The sequence below is a fragment of the Odocoileus virginianus genome, chromosome 14 (genome assembly GCF_023699985.2).
Source record: "Odocoileus virginianus isolate 20LAN1187 ecotype Illinois chromosome 14, Ovbor_1.2, whole genome shotgun sequence".
Classification (NCBI taxonomy): Eukaryota; Metazoa; Chordata; class Mammalia; order Artiodactyla; family Cervidae; genus Odocoileus; species Odocoileus virginianus.
Window position 1 is genome coordinate 60,292,137 of NC_069687.1, and position 25,658 is coordinate 60,317,794.

General features: G+C 40.0%; 1 protein-coding gene across 8 annotated transcripts in view; it reads left to right on the forward strand.

Moving 5' to 3' along the window:
- ARHGEF28 (Rho guanine nucleotide exchange factor 28) overlaps positions 1 to 25,658 on the forward strand; it is a 319,641-nt gene that overhangs the window by 279,088 nt on the left and 14,895 nt on the right. For 7 of the 8 annotated variants that reach the window (XM_070476813.1, XM_070476810.1, XM_070476811.1 and 4 more), the window contains 3 exons: positions 11 to 58; positions 4,574 to 5,059; positions 6,339 to 6,639. In XM_070476813.1, the coding sequence (XP_070332914.1) occupies positions 11 to 58; positions 4,574 to 5,059; positions 6,339 to 6,639 (835 nt within the window). The remainder of the gene's footprint in view (positions 1 to 10; positions 59 to 4,573; positions 5,060 to 6,338; positions 6,640 to 25,658) is intronic. The other variant, XM_070476812.1, reaches the window with a different exon arrangement.

Below are 25,658 nucleotides of genomic sequence, written 5' to 3' on the forward strand. Positions count from 1 at the left end.
TATTTTTCAGATTATACAAGCGATACAGAATTTAACTCGTCTCTTATATAGCCTTCAGGTAACTATGCTCTGACCCTGTGAATGTTTTCCCTCATGCAATTCACTTTATGTGATGAGTCCCAGACTTTAAAATTTAGAACATTTGAGAGGTAATGAATGATCTTAAAAGAACACCAACCCTCCACTTCCACCCTAAGTGTAACTCTGCTGATTCTCTGAGCTTCACCTGGTTTTGTAATCACGAGGCATTGCCATTACTGTAGTTTATATACCATTCTTCTCTGAAACCATAAAACAGTTCATATCTTTAAAAAATATTGATGAATATGATCTGGCTGGAAGTTTGCAATGAAACTCCTAAGTGAGTGTAGTATGACTTCACATTTTCTGGTGAAAACTTAAATTCACACCTAAACTCTTTTCACTTCCACATGTGGCCTTTGGGGCAGTCAGATAATTCACATGCTCTTCTGTTTCCTTGGTTCATCCACCCAACATTTACTGAGTACCCTCCCTGGGCCAGGCACTGTGATGAAGACTGATTACACGAAGGCAAGTGGTCCACAGAGTCTACCATCAGATGCTCCCTGTCTGTCCAGGAAGGACAGGCATCCGAAAAATGAGGGCTCTGGGGCTGGATGATCCCTTAGGTCCTGCACAAGAAAGGCTGAATACATCCAATTGCTTAATTTGTGAGTTAAAAAATATTTTTAAATGATGTGAAAGCAATGTTTATAGACAGATTTATAGAAAAATCTTGATACATGTAAGTAAAATAAAATGACTTGTGAGAATTACTGTTGTCTGGGGGTATGTATCCCTCCAGTTTTTAAAAATCATTTTATGTGTACCCTTGGAGCCTGTACCTCTCTGTCATCTGTTGTCTCCACAGCGCAATTGTTAATGGTTGTACAATATTCAGGTCTGTGGAAGTAATCCATCCCTCATAGTTTATGGCGTCCCTGGTGTCTCAGATGGCAAAGAATCGGCCTGCAATGCAGGAGATCCACGTTCGCTCCCTGGGTCAGGAAGATCCCCTGGAGAAGGGAATGGCAACCCACTCCAGTATTCCTGCCTGCATGGACAGAGGAGCCTGGCAGGCCACAGTTCAAGGGGTCACAAAGAGAGAAATACCACGGAGTGACTAACACATGTACACACACAGTTTGTACTTTCCTGTTAATACTACTGTAGCGCACATCTTTGTGCACTGACCTCTTTGAACATATCTGAGTGTGTCCTTAGGATAAATTACTGGAGTCAGTTTTTGAGGTTTTTGAAAGACATTGTCAAAATACTTGGCACCCCTCTCTACTTCTCCTCTCTTTGAAAATAAGGCAAGGTAGCTCACGACCTTAATTTGCATTTTTTGGTTACTACTGAAATTAAACTTTCCCCCCCACCGGTTTATTGTCATTCAGATTTCATATCTTAAAATCTGTTGAATATTAAAAGAAAATAAAGTCTGATACTAAGTTTTCATCAGAAAAGATAGTCATGCTACATTTGCTGTTTTGTTATTGAGTGAATACTTTGACTGTATCAAGATGTCTTTGATGTTCTATTGATCATCTGCCTATTCTTGATCTAGTAGCATTATTGTATCTGTTAAGATTATTAAGATAAGTACCACTATCTTAGATATCTGAATGTTCTTTCATAAAAGCTTTTGAATCACTCTGACAAATTTCTTCAACTTATACTGAGAAAGTTTAATTAAGATATTACTATATTTATGAATTAAGTTGGGGAAAATTGGCACTTTGGCAATAATTGGTTCTCTTGACTGAGAATATGTTATTTTATGTTCTGTTGGAAATCTCTGTAATTGTCTTCACTTGGGTACTTTCAATTGGGTACTTCAATGTGGGTACTTTTTTCCTGCTAAGTTTATTCCTGGATATTTGTCTCTGTTTCTGTTGTGAACAGAATGTTCTTTTCTTCATTATGTTTCCCCAATATTGGTTGCTGGCATAGATACAAGTATTGATTTATTTTTTTAAATAGGCAAACTCATCGAATTTTTGTTTTAGCAGTTTTTTTTTTTGTTTTTTTTTTTACTCTTTGGGGTATTCCAAGTAGTAAAAAATTGAAAGTATAGTATTATGGCTACTCTTCAATAATTAAATTAATTTTCTTTTCTTGACTTACTCCTTTGGTTAGAAATTCTGAAATGTCTCAATAGTGGCCATAATAATATTGAATAGTAAATAATAGTGGCCACCTTTGTCTTATTCAAGATTTAGTGGGAATACCTTTAGTATCTTACATTAGATATGCTGGACTGGGGTAGATGTTCTTAGAGATTAATTTCTCATGTAAAACAAATATTGTTTCTTCTACATTTTAACTGAGAAGGAATATAGCATGAGTGCATTTCATTAACTTTTGGGAGATGAAAACATTGAGTGTCCCATTGTTTGCTGGGTGAATACACTCACAAGCTTCTATCTGTTCTTTTCAACCTTAAATGCAGCCCTCTGTGGATTCAAGGTTCAGAAAAGCTGGGTGACCTAAATGACCTCGTTTTTGCAACATTAGGTTGAAGCAAATACCAAACTCTAGAGCGTGTTCTCTTAACCAATGCTTTTGAGCTGGCTTAAGGCTATGTGCTCTGAAAGATTTCTCTTCATTGCACAGTCATCTCCTTTGAAGCTGAATCTCTTATGCATGATTAAAGTGTTTTACATAGCATTTTTGAATCAGATGAAAATGAAATTTGATCCCTATGTTAGAAGAATAGACTTAGAGATGAGGTATAGGCAAGACAGAAAGGAAAGGACACACTTCAGCAGAGAAAAGTTGAGAGAGACTGAGGCTATGTGTGCAACTAAATCACTTTGCTGTACATCAGAAACTAGCACACTGTAAACCAGCTACACTTCAGTATAATTTAAAAAAAAGAGAAAGAGAGCCAGTTGGGAATTTTCCTAAGCTTGAAAAGTAAGTGCTGCTCTCAGTCTTACATGTAAACATAAACTTTAAATGCGAAGATGAATATCCAGTCTTCAAATTTCACCCCTATGCTACAGAAGAGAGTTGTTTTATACCAAATGTTAAGTAGATGAAAAATACTTCATGTTAGTGTTTAGTCTAATTGTAATCCTTACCTGAGAGTTACCATTGCCTATGGAAGTTTTGGTGTATAGAATATTGGATTTGTTTGTTTGTTTGTTTTACTCTCCTGATGCCCTCAGGAATTGTTAGAATTAACTGGTGATGTACAGTCTACAGTTTGCTTTAGCCAGGTCAGCAGAGTCCTGAATGGCTTATTATTTCATATTTAAAGATCTAAGTTATTAGTACCTATTTTCAATGGTATCACCGTTTTCTTTATAATAACCACTGAAAGACAATAATCAAAAATTCATGTGAATTTCAATTTTTAATTGATTTTCACAGTTAGAAACATTTCATTTCAAAAGACCTCACTGAATACATTTTTGAGTCTTGTTCCAAAACAAATACTAATTTAAAGTGTACTTTAATTCTTAAATCTTCAAAAGTATAGGAAACTGCTGACTTAAAGAACTAATCGTCAAATCCTCATCTTCTCAGCATCTGTTACATGGATAGCTTTTTAAATTTTTAGGAAAGAAAAATGAGAATCTATCCCTTGGAGAGTAATAATTTCTCATAACAAGTCACAGTACACACACATACCCAGTATGTGGCTATTTTCAATTTGTCTCCTCTCTGTTTCTTTGCGCTTTCAATGGGGACTTTTGAAAATAAAAGCTTCCAAGGGCTTTCACATTTTTTTGTTTTATTTTGTGGAATCCTTCCAAAAGTTGGCAGTTATTTCCTGTGATACTGCCAAACTTTTAATAGGTAGATACCGTAACTAAAAAACAAAAATTTATTTTAATTTGGTTGGTAATTTCCAAATCTATATCCATATCCCCCTAATCATTCCAGCCTCCTTTTAGTATTCTATCAAACAGGTGAATTCCACCTTAGTGTTTTGTGCATGACCTTCCTGCTATAATACAAGGAAATAACAGTAGTGAGACTAGCTTTACCATTTATATATCTCCTAAATATGATATTAACTGCTATTATAAAAAAGATTACTTAGCAAAGCTTCCAAATGGTTGACTTTTATGTCTTCACGTATGTCATATAGCTTAAGTAATTTCTGGTTGGAGACTCAAAAGGTACTACCAGATTTATATAGATTCTTAAATTCTCCTGAATTATTGACTGTCAAGACCTTAGAAAGATAATGTGAAATGGCACAGAAAGGCAGTCTTGTGAATTTATGGACTGAATTCTTACTCAGAACACTTGCTTAAATATTGTCCAACAGCAGCAGCAAACCACATTTCCAAAGGCGAGAGAGAATATTCCTTTTGGGCTCTATTTCTTTTGTGTATACATCTCAGACTGTACCACTAAGGAAATGCAGACAAGCCTGTCTGAAGTGCCAAGGCCAGACTCGGGAGGTAACTTAGAACAAGGAGAGAAGTGTTCAGAGAGAATCATTCGGTCATACTTCCGTGTGTAGAGGTGCTGCCAACTCACGGTGCAGACGATATGGACGCCTTTGCTTTCTCGCTCTCTGCTCTGACAGGCCGCCTTGACCATTCAGGATAGCCACATTGAGATCCACAGGCTGGTTCTCCGGCAGCGGGAGAGCCTGGCCCCGGGCCCCGCGTTCCGAGGCAGCCCCTTTCAGGACCAGGAGAAGTCCCGCAGCCTGGAGAAGCAGCGGGAGGAGCTGGCCGACACCCACAAGCTGCAGCTCCAGTTCCAGCAAGACCAGCAGCGCTGGCTCCGCAGGTGCGACCTGCAGCAGCGCGAGCAGGAGGCCCGGGCCAGCCGGCTGCAGGAGCGCGAGAGGGAGTGCCGGGCGCAGGAGGAGCTGCTGCTGGGGAGCCGCGGCGAGCTGGACCAGCAGCTCCAGGAGTACCAGCAGAGCCTGGAGCGGCTGCGCGAGGGCCAGCGCCTGGTGGAGAGGGAGCGCGAGAGGATGCGGGCCCAGCAGAGCCTGCTGCGCCGCTGGAAGCACGGCCGGCAGAGCAGCCTTCCCGCCGCGTTTTCTCCAGGAACCCTGGAGGTACGGGGCTCCTGGGCTCGCGGAAGCAGAGTAAGATGGCTTCAGTCGTGGTGGTTTTGGAGCCGTTGAACGCACGTCTTTCTTTTTGATGCTCATGTAAGAGCTCGCAAGAGTTACTCAATATGTAGGGAGCAGGAGCTGGGAACTTCCAGAGACAAAACGCATGCATCTTGACATCTTGACACATTTGAAAAGTCTGGGTGCTTCTGGATCATGGGTTCATGGTACTCATGATAGATGCCCTTGATACCAAGGGAAGACATACAGAATCGAGTTGTCCCAGTGAGGCGAGTTTTGTCCTGGAGTCTCCCTCCGCCCAAGTGTGTTTCATGTTCGAAGAGGTCTGTGCTCTGGTCTTCAGAGTTCTGTAGAGATTTACCTTTCAGTGGATCGTTAGCTAGTAACGTGCACAGGTGCTGAATTTAACAAGTATACTACTATTCTGTTATTCCAAGTTTATTTTCTTTTTTGTAAATTTGATCTAAAGTGAAACTGAAAGTCGCTCAGTCGTGTCCGACTCCTTGCGCCCATGGACTGTAGTCCTTGGAATTCTCCAGGCCAGAGTACTGGAGTGGGTAGCCTTTCCCTTCTCTAGGGGATCTTCCCAACCCAGAGATCGAACCCAGGTCTCCCGCATTGCGGGCGGATTCTTTACAAGTTGAGCCACAAGGACCTGGTAAATTCAAAATCCATCTTTCACTAGTGGCAGTTAACGTGAGTAGTTTAACGTTTAGTCCGAATAAAACCTTTTGAAAAGTTCCGTGTTTCGTTTTGCACCCTCTTGAACCACTCTTGGCAATTTCATTTGTCCCAGGAGTTTACTCTTCTGTACTGTGTGCACATAGATACTTTTTTTAATGATAGCATATAAAGTTGTAAAAGTTGATAAGCTTGTAAGAATGATCTGTGTTATATCTTATTTTCCTTTCTAGCTGGCTAAATTATATTTGTTGCAAATAGCTTACATACACATGAATGTTTTCAACTTTTATTTAGCAAAAGTGAAAATGCTATTCCCTTAAAGTAGAAACACTTTAATGACAGTTAACACTACTGCACATGTTTTTTCATTTGATTTGTATTTCTTTTAAGATACGCTATGTTTTGTAAATTGAAGTTTTTGGTACTGGCTTATTAAAAGAGGATGGGAGGAGGGAGTCAAGGGTAATATCCTCTACCATACTCCTCAAAGTCTTGATTGCTAAATTCTATTAGGAATAAATACTTTATAAAACTGGTGCAAATTGCTGAAGAACTTATTCTGTTTTTTCTTGCACAGGTAATGGAACTTAATCGATCTGAGACTTTATGTCACGAAAATTCATTCTTCATCAATGAAGCCTTAGTGCAAATGTCACTTAACCCTTTGAACAAAGCGACGCCACCAGATTTCCATCAGGATGCCGCTTACCCCCCAGGCATATCTCATTCTGATTTGGTAAGGACTAGTGAAAATCAAGTAGACCTCAAGATGGACGTTTCTCAACCCTCGGATGTCAACCATGAACTGTGGATAGCGGCTGGGGCCTGTCATCAGATACCCCCTCTCCACCAAAGCAGCAAGGATTCTTGTAAAAATGGTAATTAATACTTCACACGTCATCTCTGTAGTTTCCACAAGGAGCTGTTTCTCTGAGTGGTTGGCTGTTCTTTAGAGCAGATCGAAGTGGGCCCTAGAATGGGAGTAAACTGGTGCTGCTGAACTGGAGTTCGTGGCATACGCTTTTCTTTGGGGAAGTCTGGGGTCCATTGCTTGTGAGCATCGAGACAAACTAGAGCAGGGTGGAGGGCTTGGAGGATGTCACCGGAGTGTGAGAAGCAGGGTTATCATATCTGTGGGTTAAATGATGACTTTCCCCTGAAAAGTGAAGCAGCTTGATGTTTATTCTTCACTGTAGACCTGACCACGTCCTGATGCACATCCTTGCAGACTCTCAGAAAGGAAAGACAGGGACAGGATTTGTAGTAGGGCTTTATTGTCTCTTGGGGCAACTTCCTACAACTTTAGTGAAGTCTTCTGTACTACTGTTAAACACCCCAAACGAAATCGTTAACATCATCTGTCATTTTTTTTTTTTAAAGGTGTTGTGTCTCCTTAAGTACCTCGTAATAACACAATTTGCTAATCCCATTGAAACATTTGTCACATATAAATGAAAGGCAGCTCGAGTTACCAGCTCCACGTGAATCCAAATGATTTAAATCTATGTCTATTATAAATTGTTTTCCATGGGATATGAGGTAGGGAATGAGAAGAACTTGAAACCGCTCTACCGAAAAACAGATGGCATGCAATAGAATAAACAAATGGCTGGCCACATGGATGGGAAATAAATCACCAACAGCAAAATGTTTCAGAAACCTGAAACAAGCAGTGATACAGGGACCTTCAACACTGGACAGAGATTGGTTCCCTTGCTTCATAGATGTGCTTAGCTTGTCTGGAGGATGATTTGTCAGCAGCAAAAAGGTTTGAATGTGTCCAGCTTCTCCGAATTAGGGAGTAATAATTCTGACACTGTCTGAAAGTCAGTCTATTACTAACCCAAATTTTGTTAATTCTTTGCAGTGGGTAATTCTTTACATTATTCAGTCCCTGCTGTAACATTTCTTGTCAACATCTAAGAGAATAAAGTAGTTCTTTATCATTGCAAATATTCTTTAAATACAAAAGGGGAAGAAATACAATAGTGAATTGAGATCTAAAATATGGGCCGAATATAGAAAATGTAACCCCTTGAATATACTATCTTGCAGCTCTAACACCGTAGAGACCATACTGCAGAATGCCTTCTCCTGGAACATGTTGCTTTGTTATGTGCGTTCATTAAGTTGCTATTTGCAATGCTTTCTGTGTTGGCAGTGTGGTTTTGCATGCCAGCTTTGGGATAATTCAGAAACTCAGTTTGAGTTAAACCACATTCTGCTTTTGTTTGAAATAAGTATTCCTACTTTTTCTGTATCTCCCATCTTTTTCTGTTGAGTTGTGCTTTAAAGTAGAAAGCTTTTAAACATTTGGCTGCCTGCTTGCAGGAGATAGAACATGTACTAAGGAAATAAACAGTGATTATATACAAAACCCAGTGTCTCCACATGTAAGGAATTAAATATAGCCAAGGAAAATGCTGAGAAAATGTGCTTCTGCTTCAGATGCTGTGTCCGGTATAGGCCAAGGACACTAAGGACATTGATAGAAGACAGCAAAATCAACTCTGGCCTTCCTCTCTCGGGAGCATCCTGGTGTGTGCAGGAAGGATTAGGTCAGAAATGCAGTGTGGGCCGTTAAGCATTGGAATTTTGCAACTAGTCAAAAAAACTGTATTTATGTTGGTTTACTTAAGCATGATAAGCAGTTTCTGGAGGAGAGAGAATAAAGTAAGAGATTAGGAGGAGGTGATAGGCAAGTGGAATGAAAATTGGATAGATACTCTTAAGAGGGTTGTCAGGGCCAGATAAAATTGTTCGAGCCGTTCCAGAGCTTTCACGCTTCTCAGAATCGAAAGTAGCTCAAAATAAGCCACTGATGGTGGTCTTCACTAGACTTTTTCTGGGCTTTCCTTGTGTGCCTTTGGAGCAGGGCAGGAAGGGGGAAGTGGGGCGGCTGGGGCTGGCGGGGCAGCGGCGGGGGAGCTGGAAGAAATCAGCCAGAGCTGTGCTGGTGGACAGGGGCCGGCCCATGTGCTAGGATCCAGGACAGCGCTGTGTTGCGTGCCCTGCCTTCACATTTCGCTGCTCTAGCTTGGGGTGGGGGGTGGGGGATAGCCATCAGGGACCACTGCTCTCACTAACAGAATTTGCCTCTCATGTTCTTGGCTGGTGTTTTTGTTAAATGTGCATTTAACTATGGTTTGATTTCATCAGTGGGCTATTATCAGGCAGCTCTCTAAAGAATCATTTGCTCTTTTGTCTGGTCTTGTGTTGGGTGCCTAAGAGAGCAGCTCAGATCAATGGAAATGTGAATTTGGGGACCAGTAAACCTAGTGGGAAAAAATTGGGTGTAAATAGATTTCCTGAACGTGTTTAGCTGTCGCCCAGATTGGAATTTCATTTTGGCTGCTCAAGCCAACCTCATCAGACATTTCACTGTGCCGTTTGTGTCCTGGCTGTCACTGATTTTTCAGTATCTCCATCATTCCCACCACCACTGACAGTTACAGGACACTTAACCAAATCTCAAGCACTGTGCTAAGGTTTTATGTGGAGAAATCAATTTAGTACTAGCAACCATCCAGTGAGATGATTCTGTTATTGTCTCCATTTGAGGGGGGAAACGGAGGCACAGAGAGTTCAGTGACTTGTCCAAGGCCAATAGCTAGTAAATAGCAGAGCCGGAGATGAACTGGGAAGACTGGCTCCAGAGCCCATGCACTGAGCTGTTACATTGTATGCTGCTAATTTCTGGAGTGCTGTTTTAAATTCTCCTTTTGAAAGAAGTTGGAGTAGAACTAGAATAAATTCTGTTGTAATGTCTTGGCAGGATATTGATGTTGAAGGCCTAGTTCTTTGTGGTTGTCGTTGCTTTCGTTCCTTCTTTTTTTTAATATTGCCATTTGGAAAATATTTCTAAATCATTTGGATTGTGGTGGTCAATGCTTGCATGGGTTCTGAGGATTTTCAGATTTCATAAATACCCTTTAGCTTCACATTTTTCCCTATCAGACACATTTTCTTAAGGATTATTTGTGTCTCCAGTGTTCCCTAACAATAGCCCTGTGCTACTTGTAAACATTTTTTAAGGTAATACTTTATAAAGAACGTTACTTTCCAGTTTTGGGAATTGTCTCATGAACAAAATTCTTGATGTTTGAACATTAAATTCAAATTGGTATTTGATTTTATTTATAGTGGAAGAGATGCTTGGTTTATGAACTTAATCTGCACTGTTCTGAGGGACACTAGCCAAGACTCCAGAAAATTTGAATTTCTTTAAACAATGTAGTCCCCGTAGGACAACTGCTATATAAATGGCCCCATGAAATGCTCAACTGTATTACTCTTCTTAAAGGCAAAAGTCAGCAGAACCCACCTTCTTTCTGTGCCTTTTTTCTCACTCAGTTTTAGAATTCCAAAACTATTTTCTCAGTGTCTCTGTTAGTTTATATTTGTTGTTGGTTGTTGTTTAGTCACTAAGTTGTTCCCACTGTGCAACCCAATGGACTGTAGCCCACCAGGCTCCTCTGTCCATGGGATTCCCCAAGCAAGAATACTGGAGTGGGTTGCCATTTCCTCCTCCAGGGGCTCTTCTGACCCAGGGATCAAACCCACGTCTCCTGCAGCGCCTGCATTGGCAGGCAGATTCTTTGCCACTGAGCCACCTGGGAAGCCCATAGTTTATATTTGACTTTTCCATTAATCAGCAGAGAAAATATGGTATGATAATTAATCTGAAATATTCTTAGTCTCTCCTTTCAGTTATATTTTTATCTGTACCTCAGTATTTGCAGGTTACCTAAAAATTCCTTTTCAGCAAATCATAATTTTTCCATAATGTATATGATAAAATTTAAATTGAGAACCAGATTTCATGCATTAGTCACATAGTTGACATTGGAAAAAGAATAACTTTATTAAGTTTGAATTCCAGAAGAGTGTTTCCCTTACTACATGTTAGAATTTAGTGCCCATCAAAATATTTTCAGATTCAAAGCATTGTATTCAGAATATTTCGTCTTGGCAGTGTTGTCATATTTTTTTAAACACAGCTGTGTTAAACTTTCAGTGACTTTTTTGACATATGGAAATATAATAGAAAATTTCCAAATAAAAGCTACACTCTAGTTAGTATTTAATAGTCTTTAAGAAGTGAGTAGGTGATAATTTCTAACATTTAATAAATATTCTATAACTCAGAAATGGGTACCTTATTTGTGTATTCTGTGTGAAAAGAAGCTTTTGCCAAGGACCTACAGGCAATTTCCCATAAGCCTGAACCTGGCATTAGATAGTATAAACTTCAATGACAAAGAGGTATTTGAAAAGGTGGATGTATTAGTTTCTAGAGCTGACATAATAAAGTACCACAGATTGGGTAGCTCAGAGAGAAGTTTCTTTCCTTGCACTTCTGGAGGCTGGAAGTCCAAGATCAAGGTGTTGGAAGGATTTGTTTTTCCAAGGCCTCTCTTGGCTTATAGAGGGTTGTCTTCTCCCTGCCTTCACACAGTCTTCCCTCTGTGCAAATCTGTGTTCAAATTTCATCTCAAAGGATGTCAGCCATGTTGGATCAGGGCATACATTAGTGACCTCACTCATTTACTTCTTTGAAGGCTCTATCTTCAAATGTATTTTGAGGCATTGGGGGTTAGGACTTCAATATCTGAATTTGTGGAGGGGGACACAATTCTGCCTTTAACACAGGATAAATTATTATTTTCTCTTTGCTGTTTTTAGGTGCCATGAAAGCTTTAATTTAAAAAAAAGGTACCAAAGTTGAATTGTAATTTAACTACAGTTTGAAACTTAAAAAAAAAAAAACAAAATAAAACTTGGTTAGAGAAATTTTTAAAAATGCAAAACAATAAAATTGTGATAAATATCTATATTCTTTATAGTTATAGGTATCTGTTATTAAGCCTCTGTCAACACAGTGAACGTGAAAGTGTTGCTCAGTCGTGTCTGACTCTTTGTGACCCCATAGACTGTAGCCCACCAGACTCCTTGCCCCTGGGATTCTCCAGGCAAGAATACTGGAGTGGGTTGCTGTTTCCTTCAACACAGAAATTAGGGCAAAAGATGCCTATAGATTCATTAGGATATTTTTCCAAACCTAGACCTTAATTAAATAGCTTTGGGAATTTTGAACTCTCTCTATGATTGGGAGAGAATATCAGATGCCTTTATTTTGAATTGCTTAAATAAAACCAAATCTGAAGGGTTGAGAATTTTCATATGGCATGAAATTATTATCCAGCTATATCTATGGGAGTTCGCAGAGGTCAAAACTGGGAAATTATTGATCAACTCTTTATCTATTTTTCTAGAATCTTGGCTATCACTTTGGTTAACATTTTAAGGGAAACCATAATACTGCTTGCTCTCTGTCATCCACGTCATGACAAGAGTATAAACAACTGGGCTCAAAGGCTTAATTTTAATCTTTCTCACTGATGGGTGGAGGTGATTGACTTTCACCTTCTGCGGATTTTGTACCAGGAAAGGGAAACGTGCCACTTGCTTGCAGAGCCCGGTGAGCCGCGGGTGCTGGCTGCCAGCTTCCTGATTGCTTGGTTCTCTGGGGGCAGGCTGGCTGCATGAGCCCTCGGGCCAGGGCCATCCCGCCCTAGTGAGCAGAGGCCAGCACGCGGCAGGCGGGTGGAAGCGGCAGGCGGGTGGAACCGGCAGGCGGGCGGAACCGGCAGGCGAGCGAGTTCCCAGGCAGCCAGCCAGCCAGGGGGCTGTCTGTTCTTCCCTACCGAGGCTCCAGGGTGGTTTGAACCAGCTGCTGAAGGGGGAGCCTACTCTGTGTGAAAGATTCCAGGGGTTAGGTCTGACCTTGGGTCATCCTTTAGCTGAAATAAAAGCACACCCCACATACATCTACATACACTCATATATGTGCAGACACAAGTTTGTGGTCTATGGCTTGCATATTTGACCTCTGTAGTCCAGTGTGGCTTTATTCTCAAAGTGATTAAGGGTTGGGTTTGGAAGGAAAGTTTGTAACCAGTTTTGTGCCAAACCGTCCTGCAGGATGAGGCGTGCGCCTGTCTGTCTGTGACTCCTGGGACAGTGATCCAAACTGGGCGGAGAGAGCATCACACTTTTCACAAATCCCAATCTGGGGACTGTCTACTCCCTCATCCCTATCCATCCAACCATGAAAATTCCATTTTTAGGGCTTACTTAAAACGTTGGGTGTTCCACTAAGGACTGATGTTTTGTGTTTATCTAAGAAAAATGTGACCATCTGGTTCAGTGTGGGTGGCAGACGTTGCCTTACAGGACCACATAGTGAATGCTTGGGTCTTTTCAGGTCATTGGTCTTTGTTGCATATAGTCAACTCTGCCTCTGTAGCTCAAAATCAGTCATATAAAATACATTAAGAATGAGATAAACTGTGTTCTAGTAAAACTTTATTTGTAAAAATAGATGGTCTAACTTGTTTTTTTGTTTTCACTTAAATTCAGGAGGTTATATTCCTCCTGGCTTGAAATTAGTAATGTAATCTTATATGGCACTTCATGGCATTCAAAAACACAGTTGAATTCATGATCTCATATGTCCTTTACAAAACCCTTGTGTGTTGGTGGCTGCTGTCTCTGTTTTTCAAAGAAGACAACTTTTCTTTTTCACTTTCTATTCATTCAGTCACTGTGAGTGGATGAATTTAGTTAAATGGGGTTGAGTGTACTGGATGGAATTAAGGCCAATGGATTGAAACCCAGAGAGACTTTCCCCCAACTCCAACTCCTTAAATCCTGTGATGGTGTTGAGGAGGGCCCTGCTCTAACTATGAGGCTCATGAGAAGTGAGATGCCGCAGGTGGGATTGGCTGCTAGAACCATGGTTACTGTGATTGGCTGGGCACCTCAGTTTCTGCGAGAGAGCAATAAAACGGAGGAGTGCATTCCTCTGCTCAGACATTCTGATTTGGTAGGACTTGGATGGGCCTGCAAATCTGTGTTTCTAATGTTCTTAGGTGGTTCTGAAGCAGCCATCCTGTTAGCTTTCCCTGCACTGCCAACCTCAGTGCTGGGCTTGATGTTAAAGAACCCCAGTTCAAATGCTAACTCAGGCTCCTATGCCTGCTGGGTGATTCCTAAGCCTTAATTCCTCATCTGTACAAAAGAGAAGAAGTGTTAGCAGAACTTAAAAAAAAGTGCCAAGCATGTTCTGGGTCCACTGAACTTCAGCTTTATCCCACCTGGCAGAAAGAATTCGCTGTAATTGTGGTTCAGAGGTGGCTGCTGATAGAAATCAAAGTGTCTCTTGGGGGCTCAGACGTAAAGGATCTGCTTGCAATACAGGAGACCTGGGTTCGATCCCCGGATCAGGAAGATATCCTGGAAGAAGGGAACGGCTACCAACTCCAATATTCTTGCCTGGAGAATTCCATGGACAGAGGAGCCTGGCAGGGTACAGTCCATGGGGTCACAAAGAGTCGGATACAGCTGAGCAACTAACACTTTTACTTTCTGGAATGACATTAGGAAGCCAGTAGTTTCAAATGCAATTTTTAAAAAATGTAAATTGGGGAATTTTTTACTCAGAATGGAAATATAATAGGCTATAAAGGGTTAGCTCCTCTTCCATATTGGCCTAAGAAGAAGTGTTTGTTAGTTTATTACCAGAACTGTCTTAGGGAAAAGTCACAGCATTTTGTTTCCCTTTGTTCCTCTCTGTAGAGAAAGAAGTTACATCAGTCAACCGTGTTTTCAAAACCAAATGTAAGAGAGATTTTGGCAACAAGATTGAACATCTCAATTTGGGATGTAGAGCTTCCACATCTACAGAACACCCAACCCTCATCGGCTGCATTATATAAATGGTTGCATTACATCAATATATGCCCAGGAGAACTTCTAGTAATAATTGAGTTCCCTGAATAGGCTTTCCTCCCAGAAAGAAAATGTTAAGAATGCCCAATAGGAATGTTATGGTTTAAATCATTTTCCCCTTTAAATTTAAAAATTGTGCTCTGGTTTATGACCTTAATTTCTTTTTGAGTTCAGTTATCCTGAATTGATTTGTTGTTGTTAGTCCTGGATAAACTGAGAAAAATCAAGGCTCAGAATCACCAGGAAGCACCTCTTGTTAGTACTTCTCATAATTTGAATTAATGACATGTGTAATCATTTATGTAAGGACTGCCTGCCCCGCTCTAGAATAAGTTTCAAGGGAGTGGGGAACTCCATGTATCTCCTTTGTTAATTGCTCCATCACATGCACCAAGCACAGTGTTTGGCATATAATGAACATTTGATAAATATACACGACATTCAGGAGTCAAGACCCACACTCTTTAGCAGAAATGAAAGCATCGTTTGGCTTGACTGAGGCATTGAGAGATGTTGAGGGAAGACAGCTGATGTGTGAGGTGTGATGGTAGTTAATACACATGGACCAGACAAGTGCTTCAGGATAGCTACCTGGATTGAGTTTGAAAACTTTTGTCAGATGGGTGTATGTGAGACGGCATTCTTAAAATGTCAGGATAACTATACGATTGCTTGCCTTAAATACTTTGCTGGATGTTAGGTAGCAGACTTTAACTAATACCAACTCCGGGACATGGTGAAGGACAGCGAAGCCTGGCTAGGGGTTTGCAAAGATTTGGACACAACTGAGCTACTGAACAACAACTTTTTTTCTTCATTAATGTTGAAATAAATTTGTCTTTGAATGTATAGTCTCACTTTTGAGTTTGATATAGGTAATCTTTGTTCAACTCTGGAGAACATCTTTTTATGAGTTATTTTTCCTTTTAGAATATTGTACATATAGCCCCAGATGTGTAGCAAATGAAAGCTCAAAAAGTTAAAACATCTTCTCCATAAATGCCTTAATTTATTCTAAACAAGTGGAACTGAATTCATCCCTGTCATTTTAGAAAGACGGCATGTAAACAATTTAGCATTGAATTGTTACATCAGTAGCAATTAGCCTATCTATTCACTGTTCAGTTCAGTTTGGTTGCTCAGTTGTGTCGGACTCTGTGCTGGGGTATTTCTTTTTAACCATAAAGTAGCTCGAATACCAGTAAATTAAACATGGGCAGCTATCTCAGCATCAATGAAACACTTTCTTAAACCCTTTTTTCTTCTGCTAAATCCTGTTTAACAGTCCAGTGTATTTCCCTAGGCAAAACTATTAGTGTTTGTTTCGTTAAGTACAGTCCTAGAATGTGAACCAGTTTCCCTAGCACCACCTTCTGCTCCTCAGCCTTAAACTATTGCCTGAAAGATCACATATTTATTATAGCAATATTAAAATTAAATGTGGTCGCATCTTAAGAAGTGTATCCATTTGCTCTGCCTAGACTGATGGAAAGGCACCTATGTGTTCTCAGCTAGTCGGTTTCAAGAAACAGCTGACCGAGGGGGCGAAGTCTTGTCCTGTTGTTCTGCTCAGACTTTGAGCCAGATGATAAATAAGCCAAGGGCTGGGTTTTAATCTGTGGAGATGTTGATTTGCCATGGTAAATCACTGTAGAGTTTATTTACAGAAGGGGCCAGGGTACCCGTTCTCATTCTAAGCAAGATATTAATTAAATTTAGTTTGAAATGTTAATGCTTGGTTTGAAGGCTTTCCTAAGGAAAACTGTGGTCTTGCAGAGGTTCCCAGTTCTGCAGGATAGGACTCTGAGCCTTTTTGCTAAATAATTTCACAGTGAGACTGTGCAAATTTAATTATTTTCATGGTGACTCTTCCATAGCTCTCTTTTCCGTAGTTCTCTTTGTGCAAATTCCATTATACACTACAGCTTTTTCTTCCTAAAACATAGCATGCTGAATGTTTGGATTAAGTATAGAATATTTGAGTCATCTGCCAAAAAATACAGGAGACTCGACTGCTCAGGTGAATTGAGGTCCTTTTGTAAGGACTGGTGCTGTTGCTGTAAGGCATTGGAAGAAGCATTTACAAGCAAAACATTGGCAGAGCTTTAATTTTATTTAATGACCTGCTTCCTACCAGTGATCTTGGCACCCTGTGCAGTGATTTGCAATCAATTAATCACACAGAATGTTGTAACACTGCAATAAGGGCCTTGCGCTCTAAGAGTCTCATAAATCCGCCAGCAACAAAAAAGAGGAACTGCGTGCTCCGAGTCCTCTCCCTGCGGAACTCCAAATCAGGAGGTGATTTTAATGCTCTGTTTTCTAACACATCCCCAGAAGCCTCGGTACTCCCTTGTAGGTTCTGATTTTGATTGCTATTTCTCAAAGACGGTTTGGGCTGTCAGTTTAGGAGTCTGTAAGGGTTCAGTTTAGACACCAGTCATTTAGATGGGCGGGCTTCTTTTTTTCTTTTTTCTTTTTTAATAGAACAAAACACAATTATTGCAGGACAGTTGCTCCACAGTATTGGTTCTTCTGGATTGCTCGGAGAAAACTGGCTTTGGTTATTTTCCCTGAATGCTGGGCAGTCATGCTCAGTTGCAGTAGGTCGTATTTTTCAGAGTATTTTAGGGGATGATTCAGAAAGGAAGCATGTTTCCATCCTGGGGATACACTGACATTTGCTAGAGGCAGATGGCAGAAGATGGGATGGTGAGATATTAGAAGTCAAGGAGAAAGAGACTTCACATGCTTGGCTTTGCCAAAAACTTCTGGAATCTGGGTGTTTAGGATCTTAGGCTTGTATTCTTGTCGTTTCAGATGCACCCTTGCAGTTGGCTATGCTGAATCTTTTTTCTTATTTTAGCATAGTAAATATGGAGCCATTAAATATTCTTAAAATTATATAAGCCTAAACTCTTGGGTAGATGTAGGTTGTGTTTTCTTGACTTGTTTCCATATGGCTTTGTTTTGGGGATGTTCTTATAACAAGAATATGGAATGTGTAATTCTTAATGTATATTCCATCTGATTAAAATGGGACTTTCTTTTAAGAAGCTAAAGCCTTTTAGAGCTATGTCACTTCCAGTGAGTACATTCAACTTCTGACTCCTGATGAATTTATTCCTACCAAAAAAAGTCATCCTATTTTTGATTACTTGTAAATGTATCCAGATTGGCATGATAGATTATACACAAAGCAGAGCTCATATTGTATTTTTAGGTGCTTGATGCTTCTGTTTAGCATGAGCTCTAAAATATACCCACAGAGTTTTACATGTGCAGACTACTTTTCACTGGCACGTAAATTGGAAGGAGAAAGCATAAGGATCGTTTGGGCCAAAATGTGATGGTCTGTTAGTCAGTGTGGAGTCATGAGGCCCTATCCTGCATCTGGGCTCCAGGGTGAGGAAGTACAGTCACACACTGATGTGTCCCCAAGGATTGTGAACTGAATCCCATCCCTCTTGAAAGGAGAATGAGCAGGACTGCAAGGGAGAAGGTGTGTTTGGCTGCCTTTTAGGGTGTTCCACTCAACTACCTGCAAAGATTAAAAAAAAAAAATTCAGTTATTTTATGCTGAACAAGCAGCCCAAGGTAAAGCATTGTGAAAGATCAGGTACTGCATTTGTCTTTAATGAGCTTCCTGTGCTCTGAGCTGGGTATGGACATGAGAGAAAAGCTTAAATCTTAACTGTGTAAGTGAAGTACTGGGAAAAATCATGTTAAAATCATCCTACTCAAAGAAGTTAGCATTGCTCCTAATGAGACTATGGAAGAGTTTTCGCACATACTACTGCCAGTGAGATAAACTATTTCATCTTCAAGTTAAAATATTTCCTCTTCAGATAAGAGATATAGATATTAAGACATAGAAATGGTGGATAGTTTTTAGAGATGATTATTTTTGTTTTTTTTAGATTATTGGCTAACTTTGAGAATGTGTTCAAGAAAATTTCAGAAAATGTATTTCATGAAGGGCTTAATTAAATGACTGATGTAACCTGAACCCAGAAAAAAAAAATGCTAGGGTGGAAACCTGTCTAGCAATATCATTTTTGACCACAATGATCAAGACGAGACACACGTTCATGTCAGGAGAGTAGGTGATGAGTAGTTGTCTGTCATTCAGAGATGAAAAGATAAAGAATCTTCCTTCTCCCACTTCCTAAACCAAGTTTCAGCAAAAACTAGACTAAAATGATACTCTTCCAATGTAATGATTCATAAGGTTTTCTGGTACTTCACTGTTAAATGAGGGGTTTGAATGAATGAATAAATGAATGATTAAGAAGTGAATACATGAAGGAATAAACCTGATTAATATGGAACAGTGGGGATGACTGAGTGGCAGAGTGGTGAAGATAGCAGGCCTGGGTCAGATTCCAGCTCTCATTTACCACCTGTGAAAACCTAAGTAAGTGTTTAAACTCGGTCTGTCTCAGTGTCCTCATCTATTAAATTGGACTTCTGATACTATCTGCTTTGTAGGAGGATTTTATAAGACCAAACATATAGAATTCTGAGCACTTTGGAAGTTCTCAGTAAAGTTATTTTCAGTAGACACAGTTATTGTCACTGTTAACTCTTATCTTGTGTTAAAAGAAGAATAAATCTTTCAGAAGAACGATCAGTCATTTCAGCCACTAGGTTGCTTCCAAAACAGCTGCTCTGGGGACCTGAAGGACATATTATGTCTCATTTGAGTCTTATCTAAACAGACACTTCTCAAAAAATGTTCCATAGAAAGTTCCCATAATCAGATGATACTGGGAAGTGGTGGTTTGGAGACTAAACAATTTCTTCAAGACTTTCATTGTGCTCATGTGTACTGTGAATCTCCAAAAGTGGCACTTCCCAAACCTATTTAACCACAACATCCTCTTCTCCAGTCCGGAATCTTGCAGGACTACTATTTCTTAAAATATACTAGGGAAAAAAACAAAACAAAACAAAAAACAGTGGTGTAAGTGGGTGTTGAAATAAACTCAAAGTACTTAGCACACCCTTCATTTTTTTCCCGTAGGAACAATTGAAATCCAAACAACATATCCCGACATGATTTACCACGTGGGCTGTCTTTTGAATTCCAAATTCAGCACAATGAGTATAAGATGTAGCTTTGTTTAGCCCCGAGGCAAGCATTTGGGCCTGTGGATAAGGGCTTGCATCCAGCACTTAGGTCTTTTTTGGGTCACCTTTCTTGGACTTATTCAAACACACCACGTGCTGAAATTAGTCATCGCTGATGAAGCATAGGAGGTTGTATGTTTGGGCCTGAAGGCCTGACCTGACTCTGACGTCTCAGTCTCATCGCATGCTGCTGTGTCCTTCCTCTCTGTGGTCCAGCCATAGGAAGTTCCTCCATTTACGTGAAAGGCCCCCTGCTTTTGTATATGTGTTTCTTCTGTCAGGAATATCCTCTCCTCCACCCTTCATTCCCAACCTGGTAAACTCTTGTTCATCTTTCAACACCCAGCTCCAGGATCACTTTTTCCCAAATGTCTATCCCGACCTTCCCAATCTGGGTTAGGAGCGCTCCTGGCAATTCTGTAGTGTCCAGTAGATCCTTGTATTGCTTTCCACCGTATTGTGTCACTTGTCTTCCCTCTGGACTCTAAGTTGCTGTATATTGTTTGTTTGAGACATTTACTTACATCAAATGCTCTGATATTAACTCTGTTATTCATTTTTGTGGAAAGAATGTCAAGGCACAGAATACTGCCATCATCCTAGAAAGCTCCCTTATTCTTACCAACCAACCACCCTCCCAGAAGCAGCTACTCATCTGCTTTCCATCAAATGCAGGTTAACTTTGCTTATTCTAGAATGAAATGGAATCAAATACTATGTGCCTTTATGTGTCTAGGTTTTTCTTTTTTTCTCAACATGCTGTTTTTGAGATGCATCCATGCTGTTGCATGAGTCTATAGTTGGTTCCTTTCTATTACTGAGGAATCTTGCTTAGATGATTTTATCACAGTTACTTACCCAGTCTTCTGTGGATGGATACCTGGCTTATTTCTAGTTTTTGGCACTTTTGAATAAAGCTGCTGAAAATAGTCTTGTACAAGGCTTTTTGTGAATTATGTTTTCATTTCTCTTGGGTAAATAAATCAGAGTAGAATTCCTGCTAGAATAGGTGCCTATTTAGCTCTTAAGAAACTGAAACAGTTTTCAAAGTGGTTGAATGGACTATAAACGTCTTGGGTGCTTAGACAAAGTCTTGTTCAACGTGGGTTTCCCTGGTGTTGGACCCAGTGCAGGGAGGGCACAGATTAGGCGCTCAATGTTGACTGAGGAGTGAATGGACAAGAAGCTCAGAACAGTTTTCTGCCTGGCACACCCTCTACTAACGGAAAAAGAAAATTAATGCTTTGTCCATCAGAGGGATGAAAACTGGCTAACTGTGGGCTTATGCCAAGCAGGCAAAAAATGGGGAATAACAGCTCCCTTTTGACCCTGCCGTAGACCTAACGTGCAGGTGAAGCCATGTGTATCTATGGACACGGGACCATGGAAGGATCCTGATCACCAGCAGCTGCCAAAATTACCTCCCAAAGTTAAAAACTCTCAGCACTCCCATTCAAAACCTTTCACAACCTACTCTTCCAGCCCACCCCACCCCTTTGATTTACCTGCACAAACTCATAATTCCACCAGACCAAACAGCCCTCTCTCTCTCTCTCTTTTTTTTTTAATAGCATCCAGCATTTCCTTTGCAATAGGGGAGAGCTCTACCTGAATACCTCCACCGGAGGCCACCCCTTCCTCTCAACATTCTCGGCAGCGAGGCTCAGTTCAGTTCTGTCTTTGCTCTGAAGCCTGTCCTGGCCATGCACCTGAAAGTGCTCTCTTTGGAAGGTCTCTGAAGTGGCGTTTGCCTGTGGAGAGTGTTCATTCGCCTCTTTGGTAGTTCTCTGTGAGGTTTCAGGCTTTCCGAGAGCAGTGTGCCCTGGCCCTTACTGGTCTGGACAGAGCTGGGGCCATCGGTCACTGCATCGCTGAGGCTACTTGCTCTTTGCTGTTGGTGACTGATTCCACTGAAGAGAAATTAAATTACGTGTTAATTCTGTGGCTCCTTCTTTGAAAGAGTTGTTTACAGAAGAAAGAGCTCTGGCTAAAAGGAGAGGATAGAGTGCAAACTTGGGAATTTGTGTCACCTGGTAGATAATTAGGGCTTCCCAGGTGGCACTAGTGGTAGAGAATCTGCCTGCTAATGCAGGAGACACGTGTTCTATCCCTGGGTCCAGAAGATACCTTGGAATAGGAAATGGCAAGCCACTTCAGTATAAAAGGAAATTAGTTTCTTAGGCCCCAGTGTGAGTCACAGGTCACATGTCAGGAAGCACAAATATTAACATCTAGAATAACTCCACATGATATTTGTATGCATAAGGTAATGTATAAAATCATCTCCTCTAGGAAGGGATGGCTCCAAGGAGTAAAGTGGTTTTATCTAGTGATGTATCTTCTCATTTGATTCCTGTTTTAGTAAAGTCGTGATTTTGCCTCTTTTTTTGCCTGCCTTTGCCTGCAGACTATCTACTTCTCTAACGGTACAATTTCTAAAAGTATTTAATTTCCAGAAATGTAATATAGTAGTCTTTGCTCAGATTGCAAACATTAAATATGAAAAGAATGCTAAGTGTGAAAATTTACATTGAACAAAACATTTCCTATATATTATGTAGTACTTTTAAAATTATAATCATTTTGAGTGACATAAATTCAAGGCTGCAGTTGGAAAAGATATTTCAGGGTTTGGTTTCTCAGCAAATGTTTCAAACAGATAAGAATTATGAAGTCTTTTCCAATTTTAAAAAGAAAAAATATTTTATGTTGCTCTGAAAACTGTAAATACCAATTTCTTAGAACACAAAAAGGCATGTAAGTTCTTTGACATCACATAATTTTGTAGTTGATCAAGAGAAAAATATACTCATTTGTATATCTTTAAAGAATTGGGTACCATTTTTTAAAAGTCTGGTAATAACATAATTATTAAGAACTAAATAGAACTAATTACCTTGGGTGTGTTTGCTCTGACTGCCGGCCTTCTGATTTAAAGAAGAACACTGGATCTTGTTTGCTTAAGAATTTTAACAGCTGCTTTTCCCTCTCCTGAACCAGTAAGAAGTAAATGCAGCTTTAAAATTCCTAGGTTGATTTCCTGCATCATTCACCTGGCAGAGAAATGAATTGTCTTCTTTCAGCAAAATGAGAGGCATAAGTCTTTCAATGTGAGTAGGGTCCTGAAGCAGTTTCCGGTTTTATTGCCATGGTACTTAGGAGTCCCTGGTCTCTGCATCCTTAAGAGGAATTTGGTGCCATGAAAATACCGCCCTGTCTGTGCAGCTGGAGGACCGCATGTTGTTGAGTTCAGTGCAGTTAAAAAGCTGTCCCTGCTTCTTAGCATGGATTCTGAGGTTGGGACATCTTAATTTGTTTTGATTTAAAATTTGAGCTTAACATATTTCTTGTCTACCTGAATGGATGGATGATTTCAAACATGTATAAAATTAAGCAGAGGAGTATAACAACCACTCATGTACCATCACCTGACTTCAAAAAATTAGAAACATATGGCCAGTCGGGTTTTATCTAGATTCCTACCCACCAGCCCCACCCTCCAACCACACACACCTTGTACTATTTTGAAGCAAATTCTAAGTCATCTGTAAACATTTACTGATACATAACATTTCAGTATATATCTCTAAAAGATAAGGCTCTCTTTTTTTTAAACTGTTATCACACCTGGGAAGAATTTTCCAAAATTCCATAACATCAGCATACAGTCTGTTTAAATTTCCAATTGTTTTATAAGTGTAGTGCATGTGTCCTTTTTCCCGCTTGTTTTTTGGACTCAGTATGCAAATAAAGACCACGTGTTGCCATTGGTTGCTGTGTCTTTTAATGCACTTTTTAACCTAAAAGTTTTAAATTATGAAAACTTCAAACTTAAAGTATAGAAAATATGTATCAGGCATACATTTAACAAATGGTAACCTTACACTATATTTGCTTCAGACATCTCTTTGCCCTACCCCCATTTTTGAAAGAAATGTTAGATATGAAATCCCTTCCCCTTATCTTTTTTTTTCTCTTCAGCATTGACCAATATCCTACAATTGGTGTATATCATTTACACAGTATGTTTTTATGCCAGAAACATACATATGTATCCATAAATATATATCTTTTGTTTTAACAAAAAATATATTGTTTATTGTGTATGTAGCTATTCATAAACAGGTTATATTTTTATTAAAATAAACCAAAAAATGATGTTATTTATTGTATACATATATATTCATAAACATGTATTTTTTTTAACAAAGCAAAAATTAGATATATTGTTTATTGTCTATGGATACATATATATGTAATAGAAAACAAAAACATATATATTGTCTATGGATACATATATATGTAGTGATGGTATAAAAAGAAGCTGTCCTCCATCCTCACCCTCTCCCTATGTGTATGTATGTCTGTTTACAACTTACTTTTTTTCACTCATTACATATTCATACAGGAAGCACAAATAGTTAATTTTAAAATGTTGTATGCTATTCCATTATGTGGATAAACACCCACATATTCATTACCCTGTGCTTTTGTGTTCAGTTGTATCTGACTCTGCTACCCCATGGACTGCAGCCCACCAGGCTCCTCTGTCCATGGAATTTTCCAGGCTAGAATACTGGAGTGGGTTGCCATTTCCTACTCCAGAGCATCTTCTGGGAAGCCCTATTCATTACCCACCTAATGAGCAATTAAGATATTTCCAGTTTTTCTAAATTACAAATGATTCTTAGTAAACATCCTTATATGCATGTTTCCTTGTGCACATGAGTGAGAGTTTATTTAGATTATGAACACCTATAAGTGGCAGGGATATCTTTGATTTTGCTGGGTGTTACTGATTTCTCTCTAAAATTGTATGTAGTATAACTCTTAGCAGCAATATATGAAAGGTCCAGTTTCTCCAGTTTTCCCCCAACACTTAGTATTGTTAGGTTTCTAAATATTGGCTGATGTCATGGGTATAGAATGGGTATCCCCTTTCTTGCGTTTCCCAGGTAGCGCTGGTGGTAAATGGTGACCCACCTGCCAATGCGGGGGACCCAGGAGAAGCAGGTTGAAAGGATACTAGAAGGTTGTCATGTCCTCCTCCAGGAGCTCTCCCTGACCCAAGGGTCAAACACGCATCTCCTGCAGTTCCTGAGTTGAAGGTGGACTCTTTACCGCTGAGCTACCCAGGAAGCTGGTAATTTTGATCAGTGGTTCTCAAAGTGTGATTTGGGGTGTCTTAGTATTTTCTAGGTCTGCTGAAATGGATTATCATAAACTTCAGTTCAGTCACTCAATCCTGTCTGACTCTGCGACCCCATGGACTGCTGCACGCCAGACCTCCCTGTCCATCACCAACTCCTGGCATTTACTCAAACTCATGTCCATTGAGTCGATGATGCCATCCAACCATCTCATATCATCCCTCTGCCACCTTCAATCTTTCCCAGCATCAGGGTCTATTCTAATGAGTCAGTTCTTCACATTAGGTGGCCAAAGTATTGGAGTTTCAGCTTCAACATCAGTCCTTCCAATGAGTATTCAGGACTGATTTCTTTTAGGATGGACTGGCTGGATCTCCTTGCAGTCCAAAGGTCTCTCTAGAGTTGTCTTCAACACCACAGTTAAAAAGCATCAATTCTTTGGCACTCAGCTTTGTTTATAGTCCAACTCTCACATCCACACACGACTACTGGAAAAACCATAGCCTTGACTAGATGGACATTTGTTGGCAAAGTAATGTCTCTGCTTTTTAATATGCTGTCGAGGTTGGTCGTAACTTTTCTTCCAAGGGGTAAGTGTCTTTTAATTTCATGGTTGCAGTCACCATCTGCAGTGATTTTGGAGCCCCCCAAAATAAAGTCTGTCACTGTTTCCCCATCTATTTACCATGAAGTGATGGGACCAGATGCCATGATCTTAGTTTTCTGAATGTTGAGCTTTAAGCCAACTTTTTCACTTCCCTCTTCAAGAGGCTCTTTAGTTCTTCTTTGCTTTCTGGCATAAGGGTGGTGTCATCTGCATA